The 25,922-nt window shown below is 39.4% G+C and overlaps 3 protein-coding genes and 1 long non-coding RNA gene across 5 annotated transcripts in view; 2 read left to right on the top strand and 2 right to left on the bottom strand.

The window, feature by feature from the left end:
- Positions 1-6,227, bottom strand: part of LOC309507283 (myelin-associated glycoprotein-like) — a 45,704-nt gene extending 39,477 nt beyond the window's left edge. The window contains exon 1 of the mRNA XM_082181451.1: positions 6,020-6,227. Coding sequence (XP_082037577.1) covers positions 6,020-6,055 — 36 coding nt within the window. The 5' untranslated portion in view covers positions 6,056-6,227. The remainder of the gene's footprint in view (positions 1-6,019) is intronic.
- Positions 839-6,060, top strand: LOC309507294. The gene is made up of 3 exons (XR_014209109.1): positions 839-853; positions 3,796-5,481; positions 5,552-6,060. It is a non-coding gene; the product is annotated as an uncharacterized lncRNA (long non-coding RNA).
- A 6,060-nt stretch (positions 6,228-12,287) lies between the features above and the next one.
- Positions 12,288-16,296, top strand: LOC309507387 (uncharacterized protein). Of its 2 annotated transcripts, XM_082181554.1 has the most exons (10): positions 12,288-12,653; positions 13,545-13,646; positions 13,844-14,076; positions 14,444-14,537; positions 14,641-14,840; positions 14,932-15,049; positions 15,136-15,227; positions 15,340-15,446; positions 15,655-15,831; positions 15,980-16,296. In XM_082181554.1, exons 5-8 carry the CDS (start codon positions 14,787-14,789, stop codon positions 15,424-15,426), a joined length of 351 nt encoding a protein of 116 aa, XP_082037680.1. In that variant the 5' UTR covers positions 12,288-12,653; positions 13,545-13,646; positions 13,844-14,076; positions 14,444-14,537; positions 14,641-14,786; the 3' UTR covers positions 15,427-15,446; positions 15,655-15,831; positions 15,980-16,296. The 2 variants fall into 2 exon arrangements, with proteins under 2 accessions (XP_082037680.1, XP_082037681.1); XM_082181555.1 differs by lacking the exon at positions 12,288-12,653 and having other exon boundaries at positions 13,496-13,646; positions 14,444-14,495.
- Positions 16,297-19,524: 3,228 nt separating this feature from the next.
- Positions 19,525-21,984, bottom strand: LOC309507242 (uncharacterized protein). Its single transcript, XM_082181387.1, has 4 exons — positions 21,657-21,984; positions 21,002-21,069; positions 20,818-20,861; positions 19,525-19,734 (listed from the first exon to the last, which is right to left on the bottom strand). Exons 1-4 carry the CDS (start codon positions 21,781-21,783, stop codon positions 19,644-19,646), a joined length of 330 nt encoding a protein of 109 aa, XP_082037513.1. The 5' UTR covers positions 21,784-21,984; the 3' UTR covers positions 19,525-19,643.
- Positions 21,985-25,922: the final 3,938 nt, after the last annotated feature.

Raw genomic sequence — 25,922 nt, 5'->3', positions numbered from 1 at the left:
AAGGAGAGTACCACCGAAACCTCGCATGACTGGGGCTCGAGGCCTCTGGCTGAGCACCAGCCAGTGAATACTGACCACTTCAGAGCATAGAGGCGCCTGGTAGACGGTGTTCTAGCCTCAGTGATGGTATTCAAGACCTTCTCTGGGAGGTCCCAGGATACCCGTTGGGCCACGCTCAGATGCAGGGCCCATAAGTCGGGGCGAGGGTGCCAAATCGTCCCGTTCGCTTGTGTGAGGAAATCTTTCCTCATTGGCACCGGCCAGGGAACAATGTCCATCATCTTCGCCAGCTCTGGAAACCACGCTTGGGTTTTCCAGAGGGGGGCTACTAGAAGGACTGGGCATCCACTCTCCTCGATCTGTCTGATGACCTGAGGGATCATAGAGACTGGTGGGAATGCATATAGAGGGCGTCTGGGCCAGGAATGGGCCAGCGCGGCCCTGCTCTTCGAAAAGAACATTGCGCAATGAGTGTTGTTTTCTGAGGCAAAGACGTCGAACTCTGCCTTGCCGAATACACTCCATAACAGACAAACCATCTGTGGATTGAGAGACCACTCGCCTGGGGGAGTAAATGCAGAGAATGCAGAGAGAATGCAGGTTGGTATGCGACCAAAGGAGGAGATTTCTGGCCATGACGTACAGGTTGCCTGATCTGAGGTCGCCCTGATGATTTATATAGGACACCACTGACATGTTGTCCGTGCGGACTAAGACGTGGTGTCCCCTGAGATCTGGCAGAAATACGTTCAGGGCCAACCAAACTGCCCTCATTTCCAGCCAGTTGATATGTAAGCTCTTCTTACAGATTTGCCCGCGGACAGCGCTCCCAACCTTGGTTGGAGGCAGTGTTGTAGTCGAGTCACCAATTGTCGAGTCCGAGTCAAGTCTCGAGTCCCCGTGTTCGAGTCCGAGTCCAAGTCCGAGTCACCAAAGAAGAGACCGAGTCGAGTCCGAGTCGAGTCACCATTACCTGAGTTCGAGTCCGAGTCGAGTCTCGAGTCCCCAGTGTTCGAGTCCGAGTCGAGTCATCAAGGTTGAGTCTGTGTTATATTTCAAGACTGCCAACATTTCTCTACTCTGGCACCTTTAAAGAGCTGATATAATTATAAAAGAGGGTCTACATTAAACAAAAATGACACCACTGTGTTGACAATTATAAATAATAAATACAATATAAATAAATATAAATAAAAAATTTGATTTCAATAATGTAGGCTATTAGTAGGCTAAATGTTGAAATTAACATTAACAATGCTGTAGAAGTGCAGTTTATTAATAGTAGCCTAAATGTTAACTAATGTACTGTAGTTAACTAGAGTTTAATAAATGGAACATATTGTAAAGTGTTACCGATTTGTTATACACCGATTCAGACGTCTCGTGAGTTCGTTGTTGGACAGATGGTCAGTTGTTTTAACCATTCATTAAAGTGAATCGTTCAAAGGAGTCATTAGTTCGCGAATCGGACGTGTCATTAATGGACGTGTAGCCTATACGGCACGCCTTGTGTGATTATCTCGGCAGTTTAGGACAGGACAAGATTTGTGTCAACACAGAAAACATTTCATCACTAGATAGGTCTTTTCGTTTATTGAAATTGTGGCTAATGTCAGCTGAATGTGAGGAACGCTTTTCAGAGAAGATAAGGCAAACGTTTTTTGTTTTTTTTCAGCACAATTCACACCTCGCGGTAATTCAGGAGAAAAAAATCTCTGAATGATCTACGTGAAACTTCGGTCTTCCGACCTTTTACTATCGTGTCAATTGATTTTGATTAATATGCGTGAGGAGGGAGCACCGCTCGTGTTGTTTGAAGACGGTGAGAGCGCGCGCGCGGCTGGGGCTTTCTCTCTGCTCGTTCATATATGCAGGAAAAAAAGAGATCCCGTCCGGTCTTGGAGCCCAAAACAGGAAAAGTGTAACATCTTATATCAAATTTTAAATCCTATTTAGTCAGAAACTTCATCCAACGTCATTCATTTGATGAATGCTCAAGTCCGATTTTATATCCTCGAGTCCGAGTCCAAGAACGAGTCATCAGTCCGCGAGTCCAAGTCAAGTCACGAGTCCTGAGAATAGAGTCTCGAGTCGGACTCGAGTCCAGAGAATAGGGAATAGAGAATAAGCACGCCCGACTGGTACCAGTTCTGGGCTTTCCAGGGAACCAGAGCTCTGATACAGTGCTGGTTCACCATAATGTGCAGGCGTCTTGACCGCCACGCATGGGCTGGCACACGGTGCTTTAGCCAGTGCTGAAGGCGGCGCATATGCAGTAATCCTAGCTGGAGTACTGACGATGCAGCAGCTATGAGACCAAGAAGCCTCTGAAACTTCCTGAGGAGCGTGCGTGCACCTACCCTGAAGGAGGCTATCAGCTGTTGAATAGAGAGAATGCGCTCTGGTGTGAGCCGCGCTCTCATCGTTGTAGAGTCTATAACTGTGTCCAGAAAGATTACGTTCTGGCTGGGTAAAATTTACCCTGAGTCCCAGGCATTTCAAATGACTGAGGAGCATGGATCTGTGTGTCAATAATTCGGTCTTCGACTGAGACACAATAAGCCAATCGTCGAGACAGTTCAGCATGCGCACTCCCTGTTGCCTCAGGGGAGAAAGCGCTGCGTCCATGCACTTCATGAAAGTACGGAGTTGGACAGACCGAACGGTAGGACCGTGTATTGATAAGCCTGCCCCTCGAAGGCGAATCTCAAGAATGGCCTGTGAATGGGCGTTATCTGAATGTGAAAGTACGTATCTTTCAGATCCACCAAAAAAAAAAAAGAATCCCCCGGGTGAACCTGCACGAGGATTTGTTTGGTTGTTAACATTCTGAACGGCCGTCTCATGAGAGCTTTGTTCAGATGTCTCAGATCTAGAATAGGGCGAGTGCCACCATCCTTCTTTGGTACAAGGAAGTAACGGCTGTAAAAGCAGCGCGGCTCAGCGTGGGGGGGGCTAATTCTATTGCCCCTTTTGCTAGCAGATTTTGCACTTCTCACCGAGGTCTCGATGACCGCCTGAAACCGTGGGGGTCTGCGAGCGAATTGGAGCTTTATAATGTTCAAAACCCATTTCGACACTCCGGGGATAGCTTGCCAGGCCTGGGCCCTTGTGGCTAGGGTCTGAATACACACTGGGGCTGGGCCGCCTAGCATAGGGGGACCTGATACCCTTAAGTTGTGTTTTGTGCACATTTTCTCTTCTGGGCTGTGACAGGCCCGACACAGAGACAGAGTGACAACTGAAGGAGGGCCGCCTAGTGAAGGGGGACCTACTACTCCTGTGTTGTGTGTGTGAAACATACTCTTTTTGTGCTTTATTTGGGTCGCTGTGAAAACAGCATTTGTTTGTATTGCACAGAATCCACGTGCAGTGCAACGGGCCCATTGACTACAATATAACAATCTCCAGCCGCCTGAACTGAACAGGGAGCTGCGAGATCTAAACGAACTTTTTTCGAGGGCGGTCCGGCTAGAGCGAGACTTGGACCCTCTCTCTTTCCTCCTGTGGCTAGGAGGGCTTCGGCGGCTCGGGGTCCAACACAACGCGAGGTCGCTGGCCCTGGCGCCAGGGCAGCAGGTAGCACTTAGCTGATCTTGAGCGATGACGGGTATCAGCCGCAGGGCGAGGCTGAGAGACCCGAGGCGCTGGTTTCGCTGGCTGGGGAGGCGGCGTGCTCTTATGGCGGCTTGAAGCAGAGCTGGAGTGCTTAGGCAGGAAGTGCTTCATAGCTTGTGAAGACTTCAGTGCTTCAGTGAATCTCTCGGAAAACCCTTTCACTGCCGGGCCAAAGAGACCGGTGCTGGAGATAGGTGAGTCGAGGAAAGCCGTTTTATCCGCCTCCTTGATGTCTGTGAGGTTCAGTCACAGATGGCGCTCGAGCACGACGAGGTTAGCCATTCCCCTGCCAATCGCTTGGGTGGTAGCCTTAGTAGCGCGAAGCACTAGGTCTGTGGTGCTGTGCAGGTCACGGAACGCCTCAGGGTTCGGCCCAGACTTGTCCATTGCCTGGAGAAGCTTGGCCTGAAACACCTGCAACACCGCCATGGCGTGCAGAGCCGATGCAGCCTGACCGGAAACAGAGAAAGCGCGTCCAGCAAGGGCTGAAGTATTTTGGCAGGGCTTAGAAGGGTGAACCGCTCTGGATCTCCAGCCAACAGCAGTGGGCGGGCATAGATGGGCGGCAACTGCTTCTTCAAGCAGAGGAAGCTTCTTGTAACCTTTTTCCGCCACACCGTCAACAGAGGAGAGCGTGGCGCAAGCAGAAGTAGTTCTTCGTGGACCTCAGGGAAAAAAGGTGCTGGCTTGTGACGGGGGGCCTGCCGGCGCCCAGGCAGAAACCATCCATCCAGCCGACTTCTAGGTGGCTCCTCAGGCGAAGCCCATTCGAGACCGAGGTCTGAAACGGCCGCAGTGAGGATACGCAGCATCTCAGCGTCCAAATTAGTCCCGGTAGCAGCGGCGCTAACACCAGACTGCGAGACTGCCAGACCACTCTTCCTCAGACGCAGCAATGGAGAGGCTGTCGTCGCGTTCTTCGTCCGACCCACCGAAGGAGACGAGACCTGCCACTTGAAGAGGGGGGTGTTGGTCTGCCTGAGTGAACAGGACCGGCAAAGGAGACTGAGATGGAGAAAGCAAGGCACGCGGGCACGTGGCCGGCGTGGGCTCGCTTAGCTCCATGTGCTCGGGCTGCCGTTGGCTGCGGCGCTTCTTCTTCCACGGCTCTGCTGTGTTCGCTGTGCAGCTGCACTGCGTTTTAAATGATTAGCTTCAATATTTCTCGAGAAAAGGAGTTTCCCCACTGCGTATTAGCTATGCAATAGGCAGTGACCGTTCTCGAAAGGGAACAGTAGTGTCGTGGAAGTTTTAAACTGTATATTAAACTAACCATGTTTCTAACATCTAACCTTATAACTTTAACATCTAACAATTTGAACAAGATGTACTGTGACAAAACCAATGGAAAACTTTGACTGTGTGCGTATGTATGTATGTAAAAATAACATAGTTTGGGAGATGAAACTAGACAGTCTGTTAGAATCTTGTGATTAACGAATGAAGTCATCATTAAAACAGTTTGCTTGTGCCAGTGACAGAGGAAAAAGGTTGGGGCTTTTGAACCAATTGAACCAATCATATTGAAGGTGACATGTTAGTCTTATTTGTTTTCTCGATTCTATAAAAACTGTTGTATATGTGTTTTACGGTGGGATTTCTCAATGGAATTTGTCTGAGATCCTCCGGCCTTGCTTCTTGGGAGAGTTTCTCTGAGAACTGCTCGAAGACTCTCCCGGCCGTTATTAAAGCATTTGAAGGACATTTGTTGATGTCTCTCTGTTAATTTCTGCTGCGCAGCAGGTCAGTTTAGGGAAGCAAGTAAGTTAGGGTAAGAGACTCGGCCAGTTGTCGACTGAAGACGCAAGAGCTGGAGTATAAAGGTTATTAAGTGTCGATTTGTAGACGCTCTGTGTCGATGAGGCTCTGTGTCGATGAGTAGACGCAACAGTTTTATTTATTAAGTGTCGATTAGATGCTCTGTGTCGATGAGTAGACGCAACAGTTTTATTCTAAATAGTTGGGTTTAGGGAAAAATCCACTACAGTAGTTCCCCAATTAGTTTCTCACAACAAACATCTCAAACCAAACCTACACAATTGATTTAGAGTTTGATTTGACAATCTTTCACTTGAATGTCTTATGCAAAAAGCAGAAGTGAAATATTTATTAACAAAAGCATATTTGATTGCAATCTACATTTGTCTATTGTGGAAAACAAGAGTTTTCGGCAGTTTCTCTCAGTGGCTGACTAGAAGTACACCCCAGTGTGTCACAGAACATTGGCCTCAAAAGTACGAAACCTTACTGTGGAGCGATGCAGGAAGCTAAAAACTGTGTTAAGCAACACAAAATGTATATGTGTCACGATCAGAAGCAAGTCCAGCAAGTATAAGAGTACAAATTATGAAAGATTCAGATAAACTCATTCATATTAAAGATGAAATCTTGTTAAACATACCTGGTTTACAATGAAGCAGTGTGACCACTGGTACATTCAATTCAATTCAATTCAATTCAAATTTATTTGTATAGCGCTTTTCACAATACATATTGTTTCAAAGCAGCTTTACAGAAAGTGCATTTCAGAAATGTACATAGAAAAATACAGTTAGTTAATCATGTATTAATTTAGGGCATAACATATCGCCGGTGTGGAGTCGACTCTTCACAGGCGTGGAGTCGTCTCTTCACAGGCGTGGTACATCCAAAAAACAACAAAACAGTTCAAGTCATCTACAGCAAACAGAACCTGCTGTGAAGGCAGTATAAGAGTGAGTGTGAGAGTGAGAGTGAGGGCCTTTCCAAATCCCCACACTTGCATTCAACTGTAAGTTAAATTAATTAGATATTACATGGTAAATGGACTGCATTTATATAACGCTTTCACAGACCTATGGCCACCAAAGCGCTTTACATATAGCCTCACATTCACCCATTCACTCACAATTCACCCATTCACTCACACATTCATACACCGATGGCGGTGTCAGCCATGCAAGGCGCCACCCAGCTCGTCGGGAGCAGCTGGGGTTAGGTGTCTTGCTCATGGACACCTCGACACTTGGTCAGGTGGAACCGGGGATTGAACCACCAACCTTCCGGTTTGTAGACAACCTACATGAACCACTGAGCCACTGCCGCCAAATTACATGTAATTTGGAAGTAAAACAAATTGTTAAAGTGTAATTTTATTGGTGCAAAGATGAGTAGGCTATGTGTATTTTGTACAACATTTGCAACTGCTTTTTGTCACTTAATTAGAAGCACCACAAATTTTAATTCTGTCTTCTGTTGCATAGGGAAGTAGTTGATATGACGGACCACCTGTCAAAAAATGATTGATTGACAGGTGCCACGCCCCTTCCGGTGACAGGTCCCGCCCCTTCCGGTGACATGTCCCGCCCCTTCCGGTGTCCCGCCCCTTCCGGTGACAGGTGCCCCGCCCCTTTTGACTTTTGATTGACAGTTTGACAGCTAGTTTTGACTTTTGATTGACAGGTTGACAGTTAGTATGACTTTTGATCATGTTTTGACAGCTAGTTTTGACTTTTGATTGACAGTTTGACAGCTTTTGATCATGTTTTGACAGCTAGTTTTGACTTTTGATGTCTTTTGAAGTCTTTTGAAGGCTTTTGAAGCCTTTTGATATTGACAGAAAGTGTTATAACAATATGTGATGGTATCTGACAGCTAGTTTGATGCCTTTTGAACATGACAGTTAGTGTTTTTGAAGCCTTTTGATCGTTTGAAGACACTGTGATTAAATAATACGTCATGGCTATATGACAGCTAGTTTTAATTGTTTGAAGCCTATTGAAGCCTTTTGAACATGACAGTTAGTGTCTGTGAGTGTGTGTGTGTTTTTGAAGTTGGTATCACACACACGATCCTCCCTACATATTCCTGAGCGTATCCGGGCTGTACTGTGAAACTGATAAGGGGAAAACTGGAAGTTTATCTCACACACAAATGTTGAAAAACCATTCAGTTCTTTTAAAAGAATATAAATGAAATGTTTATAAAGATCTTACTAAAATCTCACTCCAAAAGTTTAAATAAAATGGAGTCATAAAAACAATTGCAATAAGTCTCTCAAAGCATCGTCTGTGTGGGCCGCGCGCGCGTCTCTCTCTCTCTCTCTCTCTGTGTGTGTGTGTGTGTGTGTGTGTGTGTGTGTGTCACGGGATTCCCCCTGCCACCCTTTTGAGCTCTGACATCTGAAACGTGCTGTTCAGACACTGTGATTAAACAATGTCGTACAAAAACATTCTATCCTTTAAAATAATGATCTTGCTCATTTAACTAAAGTTGAAAAAAACATACTGTTCTCATGCTAATTTAACTAAGGTTGAAAAACTGTGGAAGTTTATCTCACACAAACGTTGAAAAACCATTCGGTTCTTTTAAAAGAATATAAATGAAATGCTTATAAAATATATCTTACTAAAACCTCACACCAAAAGTTTGAATAAAATGAGAGTCACAAAAATTGCAATCAGTTAAATGTTTATATAGTTAAACAAGTATATGAATGGGTTCAAAATTGTTTTACACACCTTGTTTACTGAATTCATATAGTCATTCCTGAATGACCTCACACTGTCTCAAAACATAGGGAGTCATAGCGTCTCTCTCTCTCTCTCTCTCTCTCTCTCTCTCTCTGTGTGTGTGTGTGTGTGTGTGTGTGTGTATGTGTGTGTGTGTGTGTGTGTGTGTGTGTGTGTGTGTGTGTGTGTGTGTGTGTGTGTGTGTGTGTGTGTGTGTGTGTGTGTGCGTGTGTGCGTGCGTGTGTGTGTGTGTGTGTGTGTGTGTGTGTGTGTGTGTGTGTGTGTGTGTGTGTGTGTGTCAGAGAGTCACACAAATTCGGTGATCAGGATATCAGGTGCTGAGTTTATTTATAAGAAGTATAATAAAGTTTAAATGATATATTTTAAAAACAAAAGACTGTTTAAATAAAATCTTTAAAGTTTGAATACATACACATCTTCTATTTATCTTTTAGAAGATTACTGTAATGATTTTGTTTAACGGTTATTAAACAATGTCTGTTCAAAAACTGTACTTAGTCGTCTTAAATCTCATTTCAATTCAATCATTCAATGAATCATTTCAAGATTCAATCAGCATTTTTTGTCCATGCGGAGTTTCAATTTTTGTGGCTTTCCACAGCCATAATTGATTTGTGTACCTTAACTGCATATTCTATCATCCCTTACACCTAAACACGCTGATCTTTCTGAATTTATTTCTAAGCATAATCGTAAAAGTTTAAATATGATCTTTTAAAAATGAAAGATTGTTTTAGTTTGAAGTTTAAATTTCTTAACTTTCTTGCTTGAAAAAATCTTTAAAGTTTGAATACATTCATATCTTCTATTTATCTTTTAGAAGATTACTGTAATGATTTTGTTTAAATTGAACCTAAGGTATAATTGTTATTAAACAATGTCTGTTCAAAAACTTTAGATGGTTGAAAAACTGTACTTAGTCGTCTTAAATCTCATTTATATGTAAAGATTCAATCATAATTTTTTGTCCATGCGGGGTTTCAATTTTTATGGCTTTCCATAGCCATGATGATTTTTGTACCGTAACTGCATATTCTATCCCTTACACCTAAACACGACCATCACAGAAAACTACATTTTCAAAAATGTAAAAAAAAGTTTTAGCTAAATAAATATATAAATAATTTAATATCATTTCAAAGCTGTATTGCACGCGCGCGCACACACGGTTCTAAAAAAAAGAACTAATCTCTATGTGGATCATGTCACAGCGTATGTAATGTTAGTCTGCTAACGCCTTTCCAGAGCCAAAGTTTTGTTCATACTAAATTTATTTCAAAGCATAATCGTAAAAGTTTAAATATGATCTTTTAAAAGTAAAAGACTGTTTTAGTTTAAAGTTCTTAACTTTCTTTCTTAAAAAAATCTTTAAAGTTTGAATACATTCATATCTTCTATTTACCTTTTAGAAGATTTCTGTAATGATTTTGTTTAACGGTGACCCTAAAGTATAATTGTTATAATGTGAGACAATGTCTGTTCAAAAACTTTCGATGGTTTAAAAACTGAAAAACTCGGGGAGATAATGTCACAGTAAATCTAGTCTGCGTTCCAGAGCATACTACATCCAGAGTTTTACACTAAATTCATTTAAAAGCATAACCTTAAAAGTTTAAATTAGATATTTTAAAAATGAAAGATTGTTTTAGTTTGAAGTTTAAAGTTCTTAACTTTCTTTCTCGAAAAAATCTTTAAAGATTTATTAAAATCATATCTTCTATTCATCTTCTTAGAAGACTTATGTAATGATTTTGTCTAACGGTGACCTAAATTATAATTGTTACTAAACTTTAGATGGTTGAAAACCTGTACTTAGTCGTCTTAGATCTTATTTATACAAAAAATTTTGTCCATACAACATGTTGTCAAAGTCTGTCACAATGTTTTGTTGTTTTTAAGACATCCGAGGACTCTACATTGCTCTTACTTAGACTAAGTTGTATCATTTGGAAAATCACCACACAATTATATTTTCATCTGTGGGTGGCTGAAGGATTTCCTTGTAGTTTATGAGTCTCTGAGCTGATGTGTTTAAATTATGTGTCGATCTGCCAGATCTCATGTTCTCTATTGATGGGGTCAGTCTCATCATTGATGATAAACAGTTCAGTGTAGATCTTGTTTAGAGAGACCGACTGTGGTGCACTTCCCTCCAAAGTCCTCTCATTCCTTACATTCTGAAGAATTTCTAAAAATCAGGACAAAGTTGGATAGTCATATTATTAACAGGAGCATCACGCTTATGAATGCACAGTGTTCTACAACAAGAGATCTTACCATGTTCGTTTACCGAGGTAGAGTGAGACACCTGAAAAACAAAACAAAAAATACTCATACATAAATATATATATATAACATACACAAATCATTTCTTAACTAAGCAACTGTTTCTTAAATTTTCAGACACTCACCACACTGATGTTAACATCACCATATATTGTCTTGTCTACCATGATTGGAGCAAATATTGACCCACCATTCCTCTGGACAATTGTTAAGTTAAGCTGTCCGAATGATGTAGAATTATTATTATGCTCTCGTTGTGGAAGGTTGTTAGGCTGTTGATTTGTCATGTTTCCAGAATGTGCACCATCTGTTAAAAAATTAACAATTAAATACACAACCAAAACCATGTAAAGCTTATTGAAGATTGAGAAACATATTGACTACTAACAAAGTAAATTATAAATCTTTTCCTACATTTGATATTCTTTTTTCTGATTTTTTTCACAATGTACTTGATCCTTTTTAATGCTGTTTTCTCTCCATATTTATTCTGTAGTTCCTCTACTGTGTCTTCCAACCTCCCTGTTGTTCTTCTCCAGCTGTGTTAACCAAAGACAAACAATTAGAAGAATAAAATGTATGTACAATAGCAAAAATAAAGTTGGTCATTAGTTGTTAGGGTTAGATACACCTGCAGACACATTCATACACCTGTTCACCTGTTTTCATTTAGCATACACCAGAGTTCAAACATTCACTTTTTCAAAGGCCAGATTAGCTCATAAATATGGCAACCAAAGCCACATGGCAACCCGTTCTCATCTCAGGGCGTCATATAAGGCCGTTTTGTCACGTCCTTCGGCGTTTTCTGCCCACGCATATAGCACCCTTTTGCGTATAGATGACACGCACATGGCTTTCAACCAACTTCAATGTAAAACCATCCGCGATGTAATTACACGCTCAGGGCTTCGCCAGTCGTCAATTCACCTCAACATTGACCGACTGCACAGACTAAAGACGTTTTCAGCAACGACTTATGTTTGCTCTATGATTAGGATTGCCTACACCTAATATAGGAGGTCATTGTTTTCCATTATTTATCTTTTGAGAGGAGATATTCGCCATTTTCAACACCCTTATCGTCTGTGAGAGACGCTCGCGGCTTAACCACCTCCAATGCAACCCACCCGCGTTTTACAGGACGCAGTTGGACTTTGCTAGCCAATCCAAGTGCGTGATATCAGACGCTTTCAGCAACAGTAGCATGCGTAGGCTACAATTTCGTTAAGTTTTAAATAAGCCTGTGGTAGCCTACTCAATTTAAACGTGAATGTGTGCTAGGTATCCTAACTAAAAACACGACAATATAGGTTCCATCATCCCTTAATTGCCCGCAGGAGTATATTGGCCGAATTCAACACGCACCCTTTATCGTGTGTGAGAGACGCTCATGGCTTTCAACCATCAATGCAACCCACGGGCGTTTTACAGGACGCAGTTGGACTCGTTGAATATGGACGCTTGGCCAGGACCCCTTGGCGTCACTTTTTAACGCACTGGGTATACCTTTGGCGTCATTTTTCAACGTGCAGGGTAGTCTGTTTGACTTCTATAGAACTCTGAACCGGAGCTTGCGGCGTTGAAATTTGACGTCTTGGGTAACACCGCAACCCGTCTGCTGTGTATGGGTCGAGGCTACAATAAATACAAATAAAAAGGAATAGACTACAATAAATGATCTATGCCAGGGCTAGTCAAATGGCGGCCCCCAGATGATATCTGGCCCTCCAACTGGTTTTTGATGTTTAAAAACCCTCGCAATCTGATATCAAAGTGCCCTCTCTGCGCAAAGGTTTAGCGCGTTCGGCAACCGCATTCAGCGGTGAGTTTAACAACGCCCATGGTGTGCAACCGCCTTCAGCGGTGAGTTTAACAACGCTCAACTGCAGGTAAAACGGCATTCAGAGGTGAGTTTAACCAAAACAACGCTCAACTGCAGGTAAAACTGCATTCAAAGGTGAGTTTAACAACGCTCCACGGCGTGCAAGTAAGCAGTTTAAGCGTTTTCTTGTCATAGGAACTGGTACATAGGTACACTGCTTTAACTAGAGCATGCTGGGTAACGTATTTTTATCGGAGGTTTGTTGATGTTAATAAATATATATAATATGCTACGATTGTGTTCAATTAATATTTTATTTTTTATTTTATTTTTTATTGATTAAATCCTCTAAATGAATAACGCTGACGTCACTGTATGGGGCGATCCCAGGGTCCATTGCGATTTCCCACTTGGTAAGTAGAAGAGTTAATTAATAGAGATTGATACTATTCTTAAATTTACACATCTAAAAACTGTTGAATCAGGACAAGAAGTTGTGTTTATAACCTTTAGATGTGTAAGGTGGCAATTTCGTATGACGGTAAATAATAGAAGGCATTATAAAAATATAGCTTGCTGCACCAAATGTGCAGGCTAGCAAAGTTAGCTAATTGAATTCAAGTTCATTTTTGTCGCATATAATCATCATGTATCGTAGGGGAATGTAATATTTTCAGTATTACATTAGCCCACAACTATTATCCAATATTAGAAATGTTCAGATGAAGAACAGTTGCCAGATTGGTTTGTTTTACAGCCGAATTGTTTAAAATCCACGCAAAATTATATAATTAACACCCAAATAAATCTATAATTAACAATACAAATTAATTCATAACTACTAAATTGTGGCTCATCACAATTTTTCAATATGAAATAAAACAATTATGTATAATTAATGTAACAAGTAATGCTGTCATAACTTATTGACTGATTTATTTATATATATATATATATATATATATATATATATATATATATATTAGAAGTTCTGATGTGGCTTTGTTTGGAATTTTTATTTTTTTATTTTTTTTGAAATAGAGCAAAACTTACATTTATTGACAATTTTTGTCTAATTTCTATCTAAAATGTAATTAACAATATTCACTTCTTGTTTATTGAAAAGGAATATCACATACAATTTAGCCCATTCTGGCAACACAGATGAAGAGAATACTGGTGTAAAATGTTCAATTCTGTTTTTTTTTTTTCTTTTTCTTTAGGTCCCTCTTCGGCAGCTTCAAAATTTATTTTTAGCCTTACCCCCTTAACATAATTCAAGTGTACTGTATGCTCTTTTTCAGTCCGGCTTGTACCTGTGGAGATGCCTGACAAAATCTGTGGTTGTTCACCAGAGTTATTGAGGGTTAGTCCAGGAAAGATTGTTGCTGTGGTCACAATGAATGGTAAGAATGTGAAGAACTTTATTTTGTCCTGTTTGAGAAGCATCTTTAAAATAAATATATATCCATACGCGACTCCCTACAAGTTTGACATAGATATAAAACTAAAAATATATGAAGTATACAAAGTAATATATAAATAGTACAAAGAACCCAAACCCTGGTTTACATTACAGTGGATGTGTTTTTGATATTTCCAGGATGACATGATCGAACCATGCCCGAGTTAATTTGTGAGGCATGCCAATCCACTTGGACTGCTGGAGTCGATGCCCTAAACAGAAGTGACTACTGGCCTGCAACCCTTCAATTTGCCACAGTTTATGCCACAGATGTCTTTTTTTCATTTGAAGAAATGAAGATGGCGGCACCAGGACTGTCCTGCCAAGCATTTTTAAGAATACTGAATCAGCCAACGGTCCGCTTTGGTCGTGTGAGTATTGAATTTATCTATCCTGCAGTGTTGTTGATATCTTTGAGTTGTTGGTTGATAAGCAAGATCTCAGCAGACAGTTTTCTGAAAAGTTTTTTTGAGTGGGAGGCTGTGAGATTTGAGGTGGACAACATATGCAAGGAAGAGCCCTTCAACTGTCCTGCATGCACCCTAGATATGCTTGCAGTTTCAGTTGATGGAAACCGCAAGCATTACCGTTTCAAGAATGCTGCTAGCTACTCCAAACTGTGTATCACAGTGTCTGTATTAATAAGAAAACATAGCTCTTTAATGTGAACTAAGAAATCTCAGATTTTAAGTTATAAATTGTTGTCAATCATCAATTGTTGTTTTTTTGTTTTTTTAGATCTGAGGAACAGGCCATCTTTGAAGGCGTCTTCATAGCCAAGGATGAAGACGTAAAAAGATTTGTAGACCACATTCACAACACAACCAAACATGTAAAATTCTAGATGATAATTAGACTACAGCACTATAATAACCTCTTTCTGAAGAGTTTGTTTAGGAGAGTCTTATTTTCATCAACAATTTTCCATATTGTAGTTCAGTGGAAGAAGTGTTTGTGGAGGGGAGTGGTCAGCAGCCAGAGATACCTCATAAAGATCTGCCAGCAAGGTAGACGAGGAGGGATTGGAGCTTGTGGTGTGTCGGCACAGAGTCCTGCTCCAGAGCTCCAGCACCTTCTTAACATGAAGCCATTCCTTTCGGTATTTCATGCCAAAGCCCATGATTTTAAATACGAGGTAAGGAAGTGTTGCTATGTGATAGAATCGTATTATCTAAACTGAACATCTGCAAACATCTGTTTATTTTTATTTTTTTATTCTTAACCAGGTAAAATGGAGTGGGGCATATCAGGACGGTGCTGGTTTAACACTAGGGGAGGAGGTGGAACAGTGCAATGCCTTCCTATCTAGGATTGCAGTAACCAGTAAGCATATGTCAAAAGCAGGTAAGATTACCACATACTGCACTAGTTACATCCTTACATAATACGTAGGAGGAATATGGTAACATCATATTTTCTTTGTTTTTCAGGATGCACAGACTTGCTGACTCTCATGGCCATGCGCTGGAATCAGCAAAAGTTCAACAATTTGGCTATCTCACTGACCTGCCGATATCAAAAGGTAATGACATCATTAGAATTAATTTTAGATGTTCAGTACTGCATGTTAGCAGTGTATGAAGCTGTGCATTGAGCATTTGTTTTTTGTTTCTTACCACTGTTTGTTATTGTAGACCACAAAAGCTCTGCAAAGCCAGTTACAAAACCTAGAGTCCATGAAAGCGCAATTGACAGTGACAGCGAGCCAATTGGAAGAATGATGTAAAGGATTGGGCTGACGGTGAGGAAATGATTACTTGTAATACATTTAGTCACAAATAATTGTAATTGTTACTGTTTGTTGACTGCTTCTGACAAATCTGATACATAATGACACATAACCCACAATGCTTCAAATGTCATTCTGTAACCCCATACTATTTCAGAGATTCTTTGAAGGTTGATGTTTAATACAAATTATTTATTTATTTATCATAAATGCATTCCAGACTCTGTCGATCTAAGGACAAAGAGAAAGGCATTTGACATCATCATGTCAGTAAGGAGACTTGAGGAGGAGCAGAAGATTCTTGTTGCAGAGATGGACCACCATTGGAAATCTCTTTCAACTCGTTCCGATACCCTCAGAGAGCTGTCCTGCTTGTTTTCCAGTGAGACAATGAAAAGTATGTATTTGTAATAAATTACATAAACATAGGGTTGCCCCGACCAAAGATTACTATTAGGGGGCAGCCCTAATAAATATACACAACAATGATGACTGTTTATAAAGTTTCTAATGCTGGTCTTATATTCTTGTGTTCCTCTTTTAAGATTCGCAATGTGGCCTAAGTGAAGAAGGTTTGAAAGGTCTGCAGAGCATCATCCTCAGAAAGTGGCATCAAATCAGAGAAATGAAGGTGCAAGCAAGAGACTGTTACCTGCAAGTTTTGTCTGGAGCAGAGGACATCAACTTCTTGTACAGTGCTTCAGCTGATGAGTACGACAGTGACTACGAAATATCTGATGATGGACTGTAATCTACAAGACAGTAACACCTTTCATACTTCTGGACAATGACCTTAACTATGAATATAAAGCATGTAATAAAATCTGCTTTTTATCACCATAAATATAACCAAAGTGTTACCTCTTCTTTCACATACATAGAAATGTGTGCATGCATGCATGCACTGTGTGGTACAGTAACTTTCATTAGTTGAACTGTAGGGTGCTGTATAACAATTGAAACCTGTTAAGAGACATGGAAGAAGCAGATTATAAGGAAGAACACCATAATGATGAGGAATAATTTTCTCCCCAACATAATATTCAATGTGCTTTCTGTGTAATCTAGTACAGGTTTCATAGTCAACTGATGTGATTCTGTGGTACTCAGAACATTTCACCACTCAATTGTGTAGATTTATCAGCTGTGACCTGATTAACAGTATAATGTTACAGTTTTCTGGATTGCTAAAACACATTTCTTGAAACTCACATTCTCAAAACCTTAAACACAAAACCAAATTTTCAAACCACATTCAGAGAACATCTGACTCTTATGGCAAAATCAAACAATTGCCTCAAAACCATTTTATCTGTGCTCAAATCAAACAATGCTTTCAGATCATACACACATCAGTCAATATTATAAACACTACAGATCAACCGTTAGACACTACAGAGAAAAACGAAGAGCAGAATCCGAAACACGCAGTTACCGAAATAAAAGTATATCGTAACTAAGTAAACAAATTTTGCAATTGCGTAAAAAAAGTATAGTAATGACAACTTACAGTAGTAAGGTGAATAAATTGTATACTGCACTGCACTGCAAGTATAGTATTGTACTGAATATTGTATAGTATTGAAGGTCTGTATATTCAGCACTTTTTATACTGTGAAAATACAGTGACCCAACTGCAAAAGACAAAAAGGTTACAGTAAAAAACTCTAAATGAAAAGCGTGACAGTCACTCAGGAGAGTTGTGCAACTAGAGGAATCAAGGTCAGTGAGAGAGATTTTATTCTGCTTCAGCATCATGTCTTCATGTTGGTCCGGCCTGATGACTTCTTCCACATAACAATGTCATCTCAGGAAAAGGGAAAATCCCTAAAGCAGATCCAGCCTTGACAACATTCTTCACACCTTGCTCTTTCTCATCCTCCTCCTCTTCCTCTTTGTTCACCACCTATTTCACATACTCTTCTTCCTCCTCTCCCTCTTATATTGTTTCCATCCATTGTTGGTAACATTCAGTGTAACATTTTGAGTCAGTTTTGGCACTCTTAACTGACTTGTATGATGTACAGTTGGTTTGGTCTCATCATTAGAAATAAGTGAACAATTTTGAGTAGTTGTGTGTTAACGATGACACTGTGTTATAGTTGTTTAACTTTTGCCTGCCCGTGTTTAGTGTTTTGAAACATAAATGTGTCAGTGCGAAATGTGTTTTAGTGAGTGAGAATGTGTTTAGAGTTTTGCCAAAAGAGTGCATGAGATTTGCAAACAGTGTTTTAACTACCTGAACTTGTTTAATGTTTTACAGAAAGAGTGATTTACTCGACAAATTCGATTAGGCTATTGATAATTTGGGAGGTTTAGTGTTTTAGCAATTCAGAAAAGGTCTATTTTACAACATTTGTAAAATATTACTGTATTTTTGTATTCCGAGTTCAGAATCTTGCAATATAATAATAATAATTCATTACAATTCAATAATACATAATCAAAACCTAACACAAGCATGATGTAAATATAGAAAAGGCAGGAAAGCAAAATAATGTTCAGATATAAATGTGACTCAATACAGTTTGTTGTCCATGATGAAGAGAGTACATATGTGTAGGTTTTACTGCCCTTCCTCCCCCAGGGGTCCCGTAGCACCCCTGGAAGAGCAAAAAACTGCACATTCTACAAAGTCTGCAAATGCAAAGTCTGATAAGTGTATAAAAGTGAAAATTGGTAGGACAATTATTTATGCTATGTTTAATACATAATGTTGGACAGAGATGTCTGGCATACATGGAAAGGTGTTAAAAAAGCATTTTAAAAAGTGCTCACAGTAAAATACCAAATTTCAGTCTGGCTCTCAAATATGTCAAAGAGGTATGTATAATGAACATATTTGGATGTCCCTTTGTTCATTAAAGATTGTATTTATTTAATTCCATTACTAAACGTTTTTAAACTACATTACCCATAAGCCTCTATCATTGTGTCCATGGGACGGGCGCTGTAAATTGTAGTTCATTGAAGTGTGTAGTTACACTATAGGGTTAGGGTTAGGATCTCGGTAAACGTGTAATTTCTTTCAATATAGCAATACCTTATTGTTAACTGACAGTATTACTGACAACATAACGCAAGCAAAACATAGTTTGCGATATGGAGCGCTTTTTATTCTGACCTAAACGTTAGTCCAACCACAGCTTGTCCTTCTGGGGCCATGGAAACGTCAAAGCCTCGTCACACTTGTCCATATATGGTATTTACAGGCTCTTCCGACTTTTGATGTACGCAAATCCAGGATATTTATTTATTTTGTTGTTATTTTTCATTGAAAGATATACAACAACGCTTTATTTCCATGATCATTTATGTATAAGTTCTGCAATAAAAAATAAATAAATAAAAAAACAGACTCTTCCCAGTTCTGACTGAAGATAGGCTATGTAACCTATGTTATGTAACCCTACAGGGATCTTACAGAAAGAAAATTACTCTTGATAGTTATTCTAGCATGCAGTATTTGTTTTAAACAGATGTAAGTTAATCTCTTAATCAAATAAAATGCGTCTGTAACATTTAAAGATGATTGCGCTCACACTTTGTACTAATTTCCCAAAATGTATTGATATGCCAAACTATTTAAAGACTTTAATTTTTCTTTTCTTAAAAAAAAAAAAAAAAACCCAGGAGATGCAAGGCTGCCACCAGAAAATACATTATTTTCTTCCCTTTGAAGAACACTTTGCCCCCCAAAATAAAAACAATATATATATTTACATGATTAATTTTACATTATTTTGTAAAAAGGCAAATATAAATAGGTAATTACAATTATAAATGTTAAAGGAATTAATATCGGAAATTGTAGGATTACAACATTTTAATATCTTTAGGAGTATTCTGTGGTATGTATTCATGGCTGGCATACCAAACAAATAGTTCAAGTAGACTTACCTAAACTATATAATTTTTTTTTTTAAAAGTACAAATAATGCCTTTGGGAATGCCATTATGCCAAACAGCACTAATTTTCTCCCTTATGATCTCCATGGCACACTTCCTGGCTGTTGTGCAGTTATTGAAAATGCAAAAGTTTTTTTTTTTTTACACACCATTAAGAAAATAAACACAAAAAGAGACTGGGTATTGTGCAAAAAACTTTAATGAACAAAAGCAAGAGAAAAAGAAAAAGAAAAGAAAAGAAAAAACTCACAAAAAAAAAGAAAAGAAATTAAGGGTGCTTGAGTCCAGGTGACTAGGCTGTCATGCTGAAAGCTGGTTGGGATGTGGGGAATTAGGCATAACATGCAGGAATTCACTGGCAGGCTCCCATGTGTCATCCCAGGTTTTGCCACTGTAAAATATCATAAGTGCAAAAAAATTCATTAGAACACAGAGAAAAAAAAAAAGAAAAAAAAGAAGAAAAAAAAACCTGTTGGGTTAAATTTAGAGAGTTCATTGAAATGTATTTATGTTTGTTAAAGTAGCATTAACCCTGGTTAAGCCCAGTGGTGGAATGCAACTGAGTACATTCACTCAATTTACGGTGTTTTTTCATTTTACACATTTTTATACAACATTGCATCTCACAGGAAACTATTGTACTTTTTACTAAACTACAATTGTCTGGCAGCTCTAGTTACACAATGTTCCACACAGTTCCTGTACATTGAAAGCCATGTATCTCAATTTACGGATTTCAAAATGTTTCTGATAAACTGAGGGATGAAGTTGTCATTAGTGGGAAGAGGAAAATCACATTTCCAACACATGTACAACAGGAAACAACTAAATTATGACACATAAGTGTTTCAGATGCTGAAAGATTAATTTATGTGTGCATGAAACACTGCTACTTTTGTAATGCATTACCAAGTGGATGTCCTGCTGCAGGCTCAATAAATAAGATATTTCAGAGCTAGAGCTAGCCACTAGAGAACTTACTAGAAACAGTAAAACCAGATCACATCAGGACCATTTTATTGTCCATACATTGGCTGTCTGTCAGCTAATTTTAGAGTTCTATTAATTACTCAGCAAGTACTGAATGGTTCAGCTCCTCATTACCTACAATCCATTGTGTTAATCACAAAATTCCAGGATCTTACAAACAGAATATTCTAAATAAAGACAAGGAGGTAGATCATTCGCCCATTTGTCTTTAAAATTATGGAATAGTCTTCCGAGCATTCCAAATTCAGACACACTCTCTCAGTCCAGACTAAAGACAGTCCAGATATTTGTCTTTAGTCTGGACTGAGAGAGTGTGTCTGATTTTGGAATGCTCAGAAGACTATTCCATAATTTTTCATCATCGGAATGCATGTCCTAAAGGTTACAAGGGCCTACCTGCCAGATCTAGCTCTTCCAAATGCCTCCACCTCATCGCTATTTGCTTGAGTACTGAGAATTAAATAATAAATAAAATATGACTTACCACACAGTGCATGGCAACCAGTGGACTTTCAACTCGGCTTTCCCCTACACACAAAAACACGAATAATAATTATTTGAACTGTTTTAGCAATCACTGATTAGGGCATAACATATTGTTTTATTATCTTTGAAAGGTCAGAATCAGTAATTTAGACAAGAAAGCAGCCTAACAGAACACATTTTACCTCATTTATCCGTTCCCCAGTTATTCGATCAAAGAGGAAAACCTTCTGCCTACTACATTTTCGGCAACCTGAAATGATGAAAAGACACGGAAAGTTTATTAAGCCATGATGCCATGCTTTGTAGCTAAATCAGTTCAAATTTATAATTTCACATGTGAGGTAATATGCAGTCCTTTTCATTCATGTCAAAGTAAATTTGTCCCTGTTTTTGAAAGCAAAATGTACAGGATTGGCTTTCCCAAAGTCCTCTTAGCTTAATGGTCCTTGCACACTGACTCTGAAATCGACGAATAAATATGTTTTGTCAATCACGTTTACACACTGCCGTCATAAAAAAATAGGATCGGGTTCGATTTTCTGCGTTTTTCGGATCAGTAGCAAGAATTTGGAATGGTGTTTTGACAATTCAGAGCCACCGATTGACGAATACGGAAAAACGCATACGAAAATTTCAGACTCAGTGTGGAAGGACCTTAAGTCAGGGACTGACATTAACCACAGGCCTTGGACATTGGCCACAGCTAAATAACTAAATACTGTGAACTGGCTACCAATGACCCGGTTAGCCCAATGAATCAAATTTACATGAAGTCAACTCTGACTGGGAGCAAATTTATTACCAGTGTGGGGTAAGATGTACCATGCAAAAGGTTACCTTTTCTTCTGTTCTTCACACGTGGCCCTTCCTGACACAAAGACGTGGAAATGTAAGAGGCAGACGGAGATGGAAGAGAGACAGAGGGAGAATAGTGTGAAGAGGCAGAGGTGTTTGTCCTTTTCATTTGTTGCAAAGACTTAGAGCATGGCAGTGGAAGTTTGGAAGAAAGTGAAGGAAGAATAGTTGTACAAGTAGAAGAAGTAGAAGAGAGAGGTTGGAGAGAGTGGGGAAGACAGAGGAACAAGGTTAAGAACAAATACAGTCTCAGACTCCTTGGTTTGACTCTCCGCCGCCGCTTGACTCTCCGCCTGCTGCACCATTTGACTCTCCGTTTGCTGTGCTGTGGAGGTTGCTATAATACAAGTTTACTTTCATTTAAAATCTTTACATATTAACAAAGAAATATACATTTTAAACATTCATAATTTCTAAATCAAAACATTACTTACATTTTGTCAAGATAAATTCATAGGCCCTCCGCATCTTCTCCAAAATAATTTTAGTGACAGGAGTGGGGTGCAGATGGGTTATTATTTCTGCAATCCATTTATTCGAAGCCCTTTTATCTGGCTTGCCAATAAATAAAATTGGCTTGTATCATACAGCTTCAAGTTTACTCACCTGAAATGAACAAAAGCAGTTATCAGACATTAGTTAAATCCACTGAATTATTAGAAACATCAATGCAATGCAAGAGTACAATGCAAGAAACATTCCTCTTCAACTGTATGCAATCAATGGCCAGTTTCAGATAAGGCCAGAGGTACTCTGCAGTTTCTGCCATTGCCATCATGACTTACAGTAATACTTGACAGAAAAACACAAGACAGACGTGGCTCTTAAAAGTGCCTTTATTGTGTGTGTTTCTGTGTGTGTATGTGTGGTGGGGGATTAGAATAAAGAGCAGGCAAAATTGAAGGACCTGCAATTCAGCAATTCAGAATCAAACACCTTATATTTTACACCAGTATTCTTCATGTTGCCAGATTGGATAGTTTCCCAGCCATTTGGTTGGTTTTGGGTTGATCTATGTGTGATAAAAAAAGGCTTGGGAAAGTGGAATTTTTTTTTATTTTAAGGCAAAGGACAGAAATGGAAAATAATTTTACAGTTGCACTGTTCACTGTAGTAGCCTTAAATAGCCTCTGAAAGAACACACAAATTATTTATCATTTCATATTGTGATGAGCCACAATAATGTTGTAGTTATAAATTAATTTGTATTGTTAATTATAGATTTATTTGGGTGTTAATTATATAATTTTGCGTGGATTTTAAACAATTAGGCTGTAAAACAAACCAATCTGGCAACTGTTCTTCATCTGAACATTTCTAATATTGGATAATAGTTGTGGGCTAATGTAATACTGAAAATATTACATTCCCCTACGATACATGATGATTATATGCGACAAAAATGAACTTGAATTCAATTAGCTAACTTTGCTAGCCTGCACATTTGGTGCAGCAAGCTATATTTTTATAATGCCTTCTATTATTTACCGTCATACGAAATTGCCACCTTACACATCTAAAGGTTATAAACACAACTTCTTGTCCTGATTCAACAGTTTTTAGATGTGTAAATTTAAGAATAGTATCAATCTCTATTAATTAACTCTTCTACTTACCAAGTGGGAAATCGCAATGGACCCTGGGATCGCCCCATACAGTGACGTCAGCGTTATTCATTTAGAGGATTTAATCAATAAAAAATAAAATAAAAAATAAAATATTAATTGAACACAATCGTAGCATATTATATATATTTATTAACATCAACAAACCTCCGATAAAAATACGTTACCCAGCATGCTCTAGTTAAAGCAGTGTACCTATGTACCAGTTCCTATGACAAGAAAACGCTTAAACTGCTTACTTGCACGCCGTGGAGCGTTGTTAAACTCACCTTTGAATGCAGTTTTACCTGCAGTTGAGCGTTGTTTTGGTTAAACTCACCTCTGAATGCCGTTTTACCTGCAGTTGAGCGTTGTTAAACTCACCGCTGAAGGCGGTTGCACACCATGGGCGTTGTTAAACTCACCGCTGAATGCGGTTGCCGAACGCGCTAAACCTTTGCGCAGAGAGGGCACTTTGATATCAGATTGCGAGGGTTTTTAAACATCAAAAACCAGTTGGAGGGCCAGATATCATCTGGGGGCCGCCATTTGACTAGCCCTGGCATAGATCATTTATTGTAGTCTATTCCTTTTTATTTGTATTTATTGTAGCCTCGACCCATACACAGCAGACGGGTTGCGGTGTTACCCAAGACGTCAAATTTCAACGCCGCAAGCTCCGGTTCAGAGTTCTATAGAAGTCAAACAGACTACCCTGCACGTTGAAAAATGACGCCAAAGGTATACCCAGTGCGTTAAAAAGTGACGCCAAGGGGTCCTGGCCAAGCGTCCATATTCAACGAGTCCAACTGCGTCCTGTAAAACGCCCGTGGGTTGCATTGATGGTTGAAAGCCATGAGCGTCTCTCACACACGATAAAGGGTGCGTGTTGAATTCGGCCAATATACTCCTGCGGGCAATTAAGGGATGATGGAACCTATATTGTCGTGTTTTTAGTTAGGATACCTAGCACACATTCACGTTTAAATTGAGTAGGCTACCACAGGCTTATTTAAAACTTAACGAAATTGTAGCCTACGCATGCTACTGTTGCTGAAAGCGTCTGATATCACGCACTTGGATTGGCTAGCAAAGTCCAACTGCGTCCTGTAAAACGCGGGTGGGTTGCATTGGAGGTGGTTAAGCCGCGAGCGTCTCTCACAGACGATAAGGGTGTTGAAAATGGCGAATATCTCCTCTCAAAAGATAAATAATGGAAAACAATGACCTCCTATATTAGGTGTAGGCAATCCTAATCATAGAGCAAACATAAGTCGTTGCTGAAAACGTCTTTAGTCTGTGCAGTCGGTCAATGTTGAGGTGAATTGACGACTGGCGAAGCCCTGAGCGTGTAATTACATCGCGGATGGTTTTACATTGAAGTTGGTTGAAAGCCATGTGCGTGTCATCTATACGCAAAAGGGTGCTATATGCGTGGGCAGAAAACGCCGAAGGACGTGACAAAACGGCCTTATATGACGCCCTGAGATGAGAACGGGTTGCACATGGACAGTGAACAGATGTACAGCAGGTTAAAACAATAGTCTATGTTAGGACAATAACAATAATACTCTATGTTAGGACAATAGTATGTTCACAGGAGCCGCTGAGAGCGAGTTCCTGCTGACAACGTTCATAAAGTGCGAGATAAGGTGCAAGTAGCTAAACTAAACATTTCAAATTTGACAGAAAAGTTTTGAGAAATGTTAAACAACGAAAAAAATTATCAAGGCAAACTAATCAACTTTTTTCTAATTTCACCATTTTGAACTTAAAATAGGCCTATATAATACATGTGATTTAATGTGAGAGGAGAAGAAACAAATAACAGCCTTTTTCATCATATTAGGCATAAGATTAATAATGAATGTGTACATATTGTGAATTAATTTAATAAACATTTACCTAAAATCCATAGCCTTCAGTAAATTAAGGCTAGACAAGAACAACAAAGTTCCTTTTTAACTCTGCCCCCTGCTCTAGTTAGAACTTTGGAGCGCTTAAAATTGTGGGGCTCAAAAATAAGTGTCATTTGGAACTCTTTTATAGTTATTTTTATCAAAAAATATGTTGATAATGATTAAAAACTTTAGTGCCCTTCGAAGGCACCATTTTAGATAGTTTGGCATGCATGGGATTGTGTGTCCATATGCTAGTGAGAGCGAGCGTCTGGTGCTCAGAAATACATTCTACAATGATATAAAATATATCTTCATTAAATGCCTATTTTGTCTATTCTACTAATGTCTATTCTTTAATCCACACATAAATCGTAAGCGCATAATATCACCTGCTCAAGTACTTCTTGATGAGTTTCTTCTGTATTAAACAGCGAATCTTCTCAGTCAGATCGTCGCAAGATCTCAGGAATCCTCCCACACTGCTCGTGTTCACGCGCTCCATCGCTGCACTTGTGTGTATGACTCCAACGATTCAAACTTCCATAAAGCGCGCCAAAACAGCAGCGCGGAGATGTGACGTCACGTGTCGAGCGGGCGTTCGTAAAAAGCACAAAAATAAATAAATAAATTACATTACCTTCCGTCTTCAGCATCTGATGATTCCCGATATTATAGTTACTTTATTCCTTTATGACTCTGTTTTTCGGTTCAGCATTTAATATCAAATTAGAGGTTATGGTTTT

This window comes from Leuciscus leuciscus, assembly GCF_965113295.1.
Source record: "Leuciscus leuciscus genome assembly, chromosome: 10".
Classification (NCBI taxonomy): Eukaryota; Metazoa; Chordata; class Actinopteri; order Cypriniformes; family Leuciscidae; genus Leuciscus; species Leuciscus leuciscus.
This window is presented reverse-complemented; position numbering and strand designations above follow the sequence as displayed.

Bases quoted from the DNA above. Each gene is read 5' to 3' on its own strand.
- LOC309507387 (XM_082181554.1), top strand. From the start codon at position 14,787: ATGAAGCCATTCCTTTCGGTATTTCATGCCAAAGCCCATGATTTTAAA. The intron at 14,841-14,931 runs GTAAGGAAGTGT...ATTCTTAACCAG, and splicing joins CCCATGATTTTAAATACGAG to GTAAAATGGAGTGGGGCATA. The intron at 15,050-15,135 runs GTAAGATTACCA...TTTGTTTTTCAG, and splicing joins TAAGCATATGTCAAAAGCAG to GATGCACAGACTTGCTGACT.
- LOC309507242 (XM_082181387.1), bottom strand. From the start codon at position 21,783: ATGAAAAGGACAAACACCTCTGCCTCTTCACACTATTCTCCCTCTGTC. The intron at 21,070-21,656 runs GTAACCTTTTGC...TCATCATTTCAG, and splicing joins TGTGAAGAACAGAAGAAAAG to GTTGCCGAAAATGTAGTAGG. The intron at 19,735-20,817 runs GTAAGTCATATT...GATATTTTACAG, and splicing joins TGGTTGCCATGCACTGTGTG to TGGCAAAACCTGGGATGACA.